Consider the following 9,295-nt stretch of genomic DNA (forward strand, 5'->3'; position numbering starts at 1 on the left):
CTGATGATCAAGCTGCAGTCATGAAATGAAGAATATTAGTCTGCTTCGTGCCATCAGTCGGAAACATCTCGTCGGAGTATGGAGACAGATCTGAGTATACTACCGGTTGATACGCGATGCAACCATAGGCTGCTGGAATCAACGGTGTCTTCAACATGCGTATCGTCGGCCACTGATTCGCCGAAACGCAGTTGCACCTTACTCATTTGTAGGTTGATAGAACAATGCGAGGTTGGTACATAGATGCATATCCGTACCCATTTTCATGATTTTTTTTTTCAGATAATCAAAAAGATGTTTCATCTCATGTTTTCCTTCCAGATCCCTAGCTCGCACACAAAGTTCTGCGACTTTGCAGGCATTTAAAGTGTCGTTTGTCGCCGATGATCACCCAGTTTCTGAGCAACGACATTGACTGAGGAGTGAGTGGCCGGGGTTTGCGTCTACCTTGGGCAGGTAGTCAGGGGTTGTCAATTGGTGGAAGAGACGAATCTTGGTGGGTCTTTTGGAGGTGCTCCAGCAACGTACTCCAGAGGCCGCGCGAGTTAAGAGGACCTTGGGCTGGAAGGAAACGATCGGTTTTCCAGCGGACGGCGCGCTTTCCGAACAGTTGGATCCAGCGCTGAGTCCGCTGAGATGACTGCGCTGACAGAACAGAAGCAGCCGAAGGTGGAAAGCACGCCGTCGACCAATCCTCTGTTCCCTTCATCGCTCGTTGGTGTCCACCTCCTCATTAAACTGGGCAGCTTCCGTCAGGCCCAAAAGCTCCGAGCCGGGGCCTAGCCATCAGTGCCACCTCAAAAACACCCTGCCGTCCACTGCCAGTCCTGCCAGAGCCTGCTCACTCACATGGACCCGACGTATGTGCCTGCAGCTAATTAGCAACACCACCACTACCACCACCTTCCCCCTCCTCCAACGAAGGAGCTGCCTAGTCAAGAAGAGCGAGTGGGAAGGAGCGTTTTTCACTCGTCATCAAGTCCTCCTTCTTCCCGTGAGCTCTTTTTCTCTCCATCTTTGACCATAAGCAAGCCCTCAACGGTTTGTTTCGTTGCCTTGACACCTTTTCCATTCGGTTCCTCTTATCGACAAAAGAAATCTACGACCTTATCAGCGAACCTCGCCTTGCCGAGCACGAATACAACCACCACCAACGCCTGATTACTCGCCCCCTTCCAACGACAAGAAATCCTTTTGCATCGATCTACGAGCTTCATACCACAGACAACACACAACAATCCGTGCCTTCTTCGAACCAAACAAACCAGAAACCAAATGCCATCCGTCGCCGAGGAGTATCCACGGCTGATGGCGATGGCGTCCGGCAGAAAGCGCAGACGAGACGTCAACGACGCCAACAGCAACGACCTGCATTTGCCAGCCCCCCTGTACGAGAAACTCGCCCAGTATCAGGCTGCAACGAACAACTGGAACGCTGACGGCGTTTTTGGAGGCAGGCCTATTCAGCAACAGATTCTACAGCAGCAACAGCAGCAGCACCTGGGAGGCAACTTCCCTCGCTTCCCTTCCAGTAATAATGAACGGTTGAGATATGAGTTCGGATTCTCCCACGATATGGCTGCTTCCGCCGAAGCATCACGCCAGAATATCGACTCGGTACCTCGGAAAATAGCGCCGCTTCCTGTATCCAAGCGACAGCGCATGTTTGACGATGACGAAGACAACGATAGTGGGGAGCTGGGTAACTTGAATGGCGGTACCACATCACAACATGATTCGCAGCAAAGACGAGGTAGCAGGTCGTCGACAGAGTCTGGCCACACCTCCCATGCAGCGCAGAACCATGCGGATACAGCTGGCAATAGACCCAAGACGCCCTCATCCTTGGCACCCTGCCACATCTGCCACCGCCGCCCTACCAAGAAGTCAGACCTCGACTCATTTGCAGACTGTCAAGGTTGTGGACAACGATCATGCTATATCTGCGTCCGAGAATGCCAGGGCTGGGAAAAGGACGGACGACCAAGCAGCAACGGCGGCATAAACAGCACGCAACAGGACCAAGGGCAAGATGGACTCGATCTCTCACGGTCATGTACTATGGATGATGTGGATGACGACAGGCAACGGCAATCAAGAGAAGAGGAGGAGGTAAAGAGGACCGGCCAAGCCACTCGACACAACGGCTGGACAGGCGGTGGTCATAGGCAGATGGTCTGCAGTCGCTGTTGTATCGAGAAGGGTTCCGAGGGCGACATCGTTTGCCTGGGCTGTCTCTCGCGCATGGAGTCAGTCTAAGGTGGCTGCAACGCCCTGCCGAAGGGCAACATTTCTTGTTTTGTTGTTTTCAGATCATAGCGTTCAAGGAGGTTCTTTTTTGACAGTCAAAACGCCCACGGAAGACGGTTGAGCGTACGGCACTGCTAATGAAGGCATGCATATTCATTTAGTAATGGAGCAAAACTGGGCAATGCTGAGGCAGCATGGGACATTGTTACTTTTTTTTCTTTCGCGCATAGGAGGATCACCTGGAAGATGTTACCAGGAAACAGCGAGAGCAAGGGATAGGTTGAAAAATACTCACGTCCCCTTATTCTCACTACGTTGGGGAGGCTAGAGAGGCGAGAGAGAGTGCCTCGTCTAGCTGTAGTTCAATGTGATTCTACGGCCAACAATACCACCAATTTTGCCAAATGAAGCCACCCTCAGTGCTTCAGGGATTGAGAATATCAGGCAGTGAGTGAGCCGCGCTAATAATGTTACCTTACTTGCGGTACGTTCCTCTAGGCAAACCGACCTGCCACATGAAAAGTTACGTTAAGCGCTGTCGTTTCTTTCTGCATACTTAGGTTGGGTAGGCAGACTCATCATGTCACTTGCAAATTGCGCTCATGGGAAACTGTGACTGGCACATAAAAAGCATGATCTATTTCTCCTTTCTCTCGGAAGGTATCACGCCCTCTAGAAGCCTTCCCCGATCCGAAGCCTGCCTATTCTTACAGCCTTTAGAAATAAAGGACATGACGAAACTCCGTGACCCCACCCCTCCCATCTCATAGCCCCTGGATTGCCCATCTTAATTGTATTGCATGTAGCTGGCCGTCGAGTTGAACTTGAGGTTGGCCTTGATGACCTTGTCCACGGCGCTGAGGAAGTCCTTCTCCGTCGCCACCTTTCTCCGGGCGCGGATGGCGAACATACCGGCCTCTGTGCAGACACTGCGAAGCTCGGCACCCGTGGCGTTGGGGCACAGACGCGAGATGAGCTCCCACCGAATATCACGCTCGACGGACATGCTCTTGGCGTGAATACGCAGAATGTTGGCGCGACCCTCGAGGTCGGGCAGGGAGAATTCGATCTTACGATCGATACGACCGGGTCTCATTAGGGCAGGGTCGAGAGTGGAAGGTCTGTTGGTTGCGAACATGACCTTGATGTTGCCACGAGCGTCGAAACCGTCCAGCTGGGTAATGAGCTCCAGCATAGTTCTCTGAACCTCGTTGTCTCCACCAGCACCGTCATCGAAACGGGCACCACCAATGGCGTCGATTTCGTCAAAGAAGATGATGCAGGCCTTCTTCGTCCGCGCCATCTCGAAAAGCTCGCGCACCATTCTTGCACCCTCACCGACGTACTTCTGGACCAACTCACTGCCGATAACTCGGATGAAGGTGGCGTCTGTTCTGTTGGCGACAGCTCGGGCGCAAAGGGTCTTTCCGGTACCGGGGGGTCCGTACAGCAGCGCACCCTTCGGGGGGTCGATACCGAGGTTGACGAACCGCTCTGGCGACAAGAGGGGCATCTCGACGACTTCGCGCAACTTCTCAACCTGCTCCTTTGAACCACCAACATCTCCGTATGTAACATCGGGCTTCTCCTCGACCGTCATCATTGTAACACTAGCGTCGATCTTGGGTGGAAGCGGCAGAAGGATCTGGTACTTGTTCCTATCGACGCCCACTCGCATGCCCTCTTCGATATCCGTGGGGCTCACTCTCTCGCCAAGCTGCACGACGAACTTGGCGATCTGCTTGACGTTGATGACATATTTGCTCTTGGAATCGTCCTTCTCGTCGGGAATGATCTTTGTACACCGGGCGACTTGGAGGGGCTGTTCTTCCGACATGCGTTGCCGGTCTGCTGCTACGTCCCAAAGGTGAGGAGGGGCAAGACCTGTATCGGATTCCTAGTCAAGTCAGTCCGAGTTGCATCAGCCAAGGAGGAACGGATGCAGCTACCTTGACGCCAATCTTCTCGTCTACGCTCGTTTGCTTCTCCTTGATCTGTTGCTCGAGCTTCTTGATGGCAGCACCGTATGGGGCGGCACCGTAGGTCTTCAGGACTTGAATATCTCTGGGTATTGTCAGTCGACATTTCATTGTAGCTCGGAGTTGGTGGGGTCACGGACTCATCGGTAAGCGGTGTGATCTTCTTCTCTTCAACCTCGTCGTCTGCGTAGGTCTTCTGGTATTTCTCCCAGTTCTGGCCGGTGGCGGAAGGCTAATAATGCTCGAGTTAACACTGCTATCGATGGAAGTGGACACGAAGGGTCCATACCATGATGTAGGATGAGGACTGAACGTCCTACTGCCGAATATTATGATTGAGGTAGGTTCGTGGGAATATTCGGCTTGGATGGTTCGTTGGAGTGGGATCGCAGGGTTTCGAGGAAAAGGTCGCGTTGGTCGTCAATGAGTATGGTGCCGGGGGTGGGAATCGTGGGATGGAGGTGGTGATGGAAGACGGTTCCGTAATCCAGGTTGCCTTGAGCTCCCAAGCACGGGCCACAAGTGCGAGGCTGCTGTGGAGCTAGGCCGGGCATGGGCAAAATGCAAACAGAACTGACGGCCCGGCTTAGGTAGCAGGCACGCAGGGTACCTTAAGGTACCGGGGCAGGAACAACCTGGCGGCCGCTAAAAAATATCCCACCGCCGCTGGGGGGGTTGCTACCTGAGAGAAAGTGGGCGATCGCAAAAGAAGGCGACAGCGGGACAGGCCCACGACGATACCGATACCTTTGCACCCCGTGTTAAGCTTGTCTCCCCGACCCCGAGTTCTCGATAACAAGCACAACACAAATCAGTTCTGTCAAAATGGCCACTACTGCACCAGCCCAGGCCGGAGGAGGCTCTGGCAATGCTACTTTCAAGGTGCGAACTGCGCGCTCATAGTGAAGCTTCTAGAGGGGGAGCTTATTGCTAATACTTCACCTACAGGACAAGGAGAAGCCCGTCGCCGTCCGCTCCTCCAACATTGTTGCTGCTAGAGGTGAGCAAGACGAATAGACCTGCGGGCTTCTTAGGCCATCAACTGACTCGACTTGATTGCTAGCCGTCGCCGATGCGATCCGAACCTCTCTGGGCCCCCGCGGCATGGACAAGATGATTCGAAGTGGAAAGGGCGAGACAATCATTACCAACGACGGCAACACAATGTTGAAGAGCATGTCTGTCATGCACCCGACAGCAAAGATGTTGGTCAACCTTTCGGCGGCACAGGACGTGGAGGCAGGAGACGGCACAACATCCGTGGTTGTCATTTGCGGCAGCTTGCTCGGTGCCGCTGATAGACTGCTGTCAAAAGGAATTCACCCCTCCGTCATCTCAGAGGCTTTCCAGAGAGCCGCTGCCGCAGCTGTCGAGGTTCTCCACGACATGTCACAACCCATTTCCCTCACCGACACAGCATCCCTGCTCCAGGCAGCCAACACATCTCTCTCCTCCAAGATTGTGTCGCAATACTCCAACATTCTCGGCCCCATGGCTGTCAACTCCGTTGTCAAGACCATCGACCTCAAGACGGCAGACAACGTCGACCTGAAGAACATCAGAATCGTCAAGAAGGTTGGCGGAACCATCGAGGACAGTGAGCTTTCGGATGGCTTGATCTTGACGCAGCCTGTTCTCAAGGGTGCTGGTGGTCCCGCAAGAATCGAGAAGGCCAGAATCGGTCTTATTCAGTTCCAGCTCAGCCCTCCCAAGCCTGATGTAAGGCTACCCCTCATATACCCCTTCTTTGCTGTTGCTGACCAATACAGATGGAAAACACTATTCAAGTGAACGACTACAGACAGATGGATAAGATCGTTAAGGAGGAGCGTCTCTACCTTCTTAACATGGTCAAGAAGATCAAGAAGGCCAAGTGCAACGTTCTCTTCATCCAGAAGTCTATTCTTCGCGATGCTGTCAACGACTTGTCCCTGCACTTCCTCGCCAAGCTTGGCATTCTCGCCGTGAAGGATATCGAGCGTGACGAGATCGAGTTCATCTGCAAGTCTACCGGCTGCAAGCCCATTGCGGATGTCGACTCTTTCACAGAGGACAAGCTCGGCTCAGCCGATCTCGTCGAGGAGGTTCAGTCTAACGGCGCTCGCATGGTAAAGGTTACCGGCGCCAAGGCGACTGGCAAGACTGTCTCCGTCGTCGTTCGCGGCGCCAACTCTCTCATCCTTGACGAGGCTGAGCGCAGTTTGCATGACGCCCACTGCGTTGTTCGCTGCTTGGTGAAGAAGAAGGCTTTGATCGCTGGTGGTGGTGCTGCTGAGATCGAGATCGCGTCTCAGCTCTCCAAGCGCGCGCGTGAGTTGACGGGTACCGAGGCCATTTGCTGGAAGGCATTTGCCGATGCTCTGGAGGTTGTCCCCACCACTCTGGCTGAGAATGCTGGACTTAACAGCATCAAGGTCGTGACCGAGCTTCGTCACAGACATGAGCTCGGCGAGAAGAATGCAGGTGTCAGTATCAAGTCCGGCGGTGTCAACACCAACATCTCCAAGGAGAACGTCCTCCAGCCTTTGTTGGTGAGCACCAGCGCCATTGAGTTGGCCGCGGAGACGGTGAAGATGATCCTCAGAATAGACGACATCGCCCTCACCAGATAAGGAGGGGAATATGAGTCACGAAATCAAAAACAAAATTAAAAGGGGAAATCCAGGCTTGATGATCATGTACATTACGGCTACCTGGCTTGATTGCGGTGTAGACGTGGGTGGGCCTGGAATAGAGGCGTCAAAACTATTAGAAGCTGAGAAGCAATTGATCACACCAGATACCTTGATGACACCTCATCCTAATCTCATTTGCCTTTTCTAATAACATTGACTTGAAGCATAGAAATTGCCCTGGCTAAACTTGCTTTACTCGATTCCCACTCTTTCCGGTGCACCTAGGGTAAGGCAGTACGTAGTCGTGTAAGAAGCCATACCTGTTTCCAACCTTATGCCAGCAATGTTTGGTTTTTTCTCACAAATTCGCACACTCCTTGCTCCATAACAAGTCAGTTTGTTTAACGTTCCTCAATCAGCTTCTCCACCAAATACGGCGAGCAGAGCTTCTTCCTACCAACTTCAACTCCAGACACACAAGATATTCGATAGGAAGGATTGTTGAAAAAAAGAATCTATTTAACAGTCATAAGCAATTGGTCTTCATCAGTTAGGTATTTGTCATTCTTTTATTCTAAAAGAGACATCCGGCGCCGGAGCCCTCTCAGTAAAGGAGTGGACAATGCTACTCAACGATGTTGAGAGCCTAAAGAAGAATGACACGAGCTTTCAGCTCCCAGGTAAGAAGAGAAATTTGAGCAGCACACATCCTTTAAACCACCCAAGCTAACATCTCCAGCTAGGGATTTCGAACACTATCTCCTACCCCTTTCTCTCACTTCGTATCGCTAGCATCAACGCCTGGGGCATCATGGACGTGATTACTAGTTGAGTCGTGTGTTCCTTACTTTCTAAGGGGCGTGAACTCGTCAGGGATATCGGCGGCAGATGTAACGTTGGGATCGGCTGCAATGGTGAAGCTATATGGCGAAGAAACAGTTAGCAACATTATTCTATGCTTGAAGGGGTTCAAGATGGATCAAGAAATCATCTATCAGTCGTTCAGAACGAGAGGTCAAAGATTCATCGAAACACATACTAAACGAAGAGGTAAAGAAGAGAGTTAGCTGTGTCCCTGTCATTGGATTTTAAGGGGTTCTTAGGGTCCTGTCATACCAGTCTGTCAAGCTTGTCTGCCTCGAGACCAACAAGATTATACTCGGACCCATCAACGAGAACCAAAGTATCAGGCTCCTGGCTAGACTCGCATTTCTGCTCCTGCCCCTCGCCCTCTAGGACAGCACACGTCTCCTCGCCGGCCTCCTGAGGCGCCCTCTTCCGGTTCACGAAGCCGTAGCCGGCGCCGGTGAAGAGGAACCCGCCGGAGCGCATGCAGACGGAGGTGGCGCCGGCCGAGAGGATGGTGGCGCGGCGGTTGCGGCAGTCGCCGCCGTCGTAGCCGCGGGTCTCGATGCGCCAATTGGATGGGATGTAGCGGAAGAGGACGCTCTCGGCCGTGGCGCCGACGCAGCAGCGGTTCGGGTCGATGGCTCTGCAGACGCGGAAGTTGCCACCGCAGTTTTGGCCAAAGTGCTTTTGAATGTCAATGGCTGAGACAGAGACAGCGGCGGCGATGGTGGTGATGAGTTTGAACAAGTGCATTTTGGAGAGTGGAAAGGGGATGTTGTTGGTACAAGTGGAAGTGCTGAGGGTTGGGTGGGATGGGATGTGAATTGCTTTTTGGTTCTTGGTAGTTGAGGATGAAGAGGATGCCATGAGATCAAAGCTGGGAGCATTATGGACCTTTTATAGAATTAGAATACATTACCTAGGAGACTCGGTTTCTGTGATGATCATCTTCTTACTTGGTCTCGCAGGCAGCATATGCTTCGCTTGAATCCATCGCACTGTCTGGCCATACAAATCAGAGACTCACATACTGCTCTCGAGCTAACCTGACATTAACTTCTAAATGTCTTTCACTAGTGATGATTTTGAGTCTGATTTGATCTAAACAGGCAAATCTATGTCGTTGTGACTTGTGGCCCAGGCCTGGATACCTGCGATGCTCTGTCAGTTGTCATTGACCAGAGGGTAGACTTGTCTTTCAGCAAGCTGTCGAGTTACTCCTCAGCACTCTCAAGGTTCACTAATACTTTTTGGATTGAGAGTAGATAGAAGTAGTAGAATATGGTATCGAATGCCACTTGGAGCTAGCACTCTGTAGAGAAGTGGACAGACATATGCCCGCCTCACGTCAGACAGACAAATGTCTCACTTTCACGAGAAGGAAAATTGTGATTAGCAATACAGCCATTTTTATCCAGACCAAACTTGGGATCCTCATGAACCACGCTATATGTCTCTATATTGCCAAAAACGATTGAACCAAGAACTTGGCTGTAAGCCGTAGTCGTGCATTCGGAGAATAATGCAACATTGGATGGAAGCTAGTCGCGGTCCCTCCCGTCGAACCATCCCTTTCGGGCGGCTGCGAGCGTTGTCTCACTG

At 52.2% G+C, this 9,295-nt stretch overlaps 4 protein-coding genes across 4 annotated transcripts; 2 read left to right on the top strand and 2 right to left on the bottom strand.

Moving 5' to 3' along the window:
• Window positions 1–1,077: 1,077 nt before the first annotated feature.
• Window positions 1,078–2,696, top strand: BDZ83DRAFT_269317 (uncharacterized protein). Its single transcript, XM_060502044.1, has 2 exons — window positions 1,078–1,388; window positions 1,458–2,696. Exons 1-2 carry the CDS (start codon window positions 1,276–1,278, stop codon window positions 2,257–2,259), a joined length of 915 nt encoding a protein of 304 aa, XP_060366320.1. The 5' UTR covers window positions 1,078–1,275; the 3' UTR covers window positions 2,260–2,696.
• A 332-nt stretch (window positions 2,697–3,028) lies between these two features.
• BDZ83DRAFT_269271 (26S proteasome subunit P45 family protein) lies at window positions 3,029–4,806 on the bottom strand. The gene is made up of 4 exons (XM_060502043.1): window positions 4,519–4,806; window positions 4,370–4,461; window positions 4,200–4,314; window positions 3,029–4,147 (listed from the first exon to the last, which is right to left on the bottom strand). The coding sequence occupies exons 1-4, from the start codon at window positions 4,519–4,521 to the stop codon at window positions 3,038–3,040; spliced, it is 1,320 nt and encodes a 439-aa protein (XP_060366321.1). The 5' UTR covers window positions 4,522–4,806; the 3' UTR covers window positions 3,029–3,037.
• A 248-nt stretch (window positions 4,807–5,054) lies between these two features.
• On the top strand, window positions 5,055–6,841 carry BDZ83DRAFT_574946 (T-complex protein 1 subunit delta; the record flags this gene model as incomplete). Its single annotated transcript, XM_060504757.1, has 4 exons — window positions 5,055–5,111; window positions 5,178–5,229; window positions 5,293–5,948; window positions 5,999–6,841. The coding sequence occupies 4 exons, from the start codon at window positions 5,055–5,057 to the stop codon at window positions 6,839–6,841; spliced, it is 1,608 nt and encodes a 535-aa protein (XP_060366322.1).
• An 847-nt stretch (window positions 6,842–7,688) lies between these two features.
• On the bottom strand, window positions 7,689–8,560 carry BDZ83DRAFT_751094 (uncharacterized protein; the record flags this gene model as incomplete). The annotated part of the gene is made up of 2 exons (XM_060514009.1): window positions 7,689–7,764; window positions 8,004–8,560. The coding sequence occupies 2 exons, from the start codon at window positions 8,558–8,560 to the stop codon at window positions 7,689–7,691; spliced, it is 633 nt and encodes a 210-aa protein (XP_060366323.1).
• Between the last annotated feature and the right edge of the window lie 735 nt (window positions 8,561–9,295).

The sequence above is a fragment of the Colletotrichum acutatum genome (genome assembly GCF_030867785.1).
Source record: "Colletotrichum acutatum strain CBS 112980 chromosome Unknown BDZ83scaffold_34, whole genome shotgun sequence".
Taxonomy (NCBI): domain Eukaryota; kingdom Fungi; phylum Ascomycota; class Sordariomycetes; order Glomerellales; family Glomerellaceae; genus Colletotrichum; species Colletotrichum acutatum.

Excerpts from the sequence above, each read along its gene's own strand:
- BDZ83DRAFT_269317 (XM_060502044.1), top strand. The coding sequence starts at position 1,276 with ATGCCATCCGTCGCCGAGGAGTATCCACGGCTGATGGCGATGGCGTCC. Across the intron at positions 1,389-1,457 it reads CTGCATTTGCCAGCCCCCCT|GCCTATTCAGCAACAGATTC; the intron begins GTACGAGAAACT and ends TTTTGGAGGCAG.
- BDZ83DRAFT_269271 (XM_060502043.1), bottom strand. Across the intron at positions 4,315-4,369 it reads ATCACACCGCTTACCGATGA|AGATATTCAAGTCCTGAAGA; the intron begins GTCCGTGACCCC and ends GACAATACCCAG. Across the intron at positions 4,148-4,199 it reads ACGAGAAGATTGGCGTCAAG|GAATCCGATACAGGTCTTGC; the intron begins GTAGCTGCATCC and ends TGACTTGACTAG.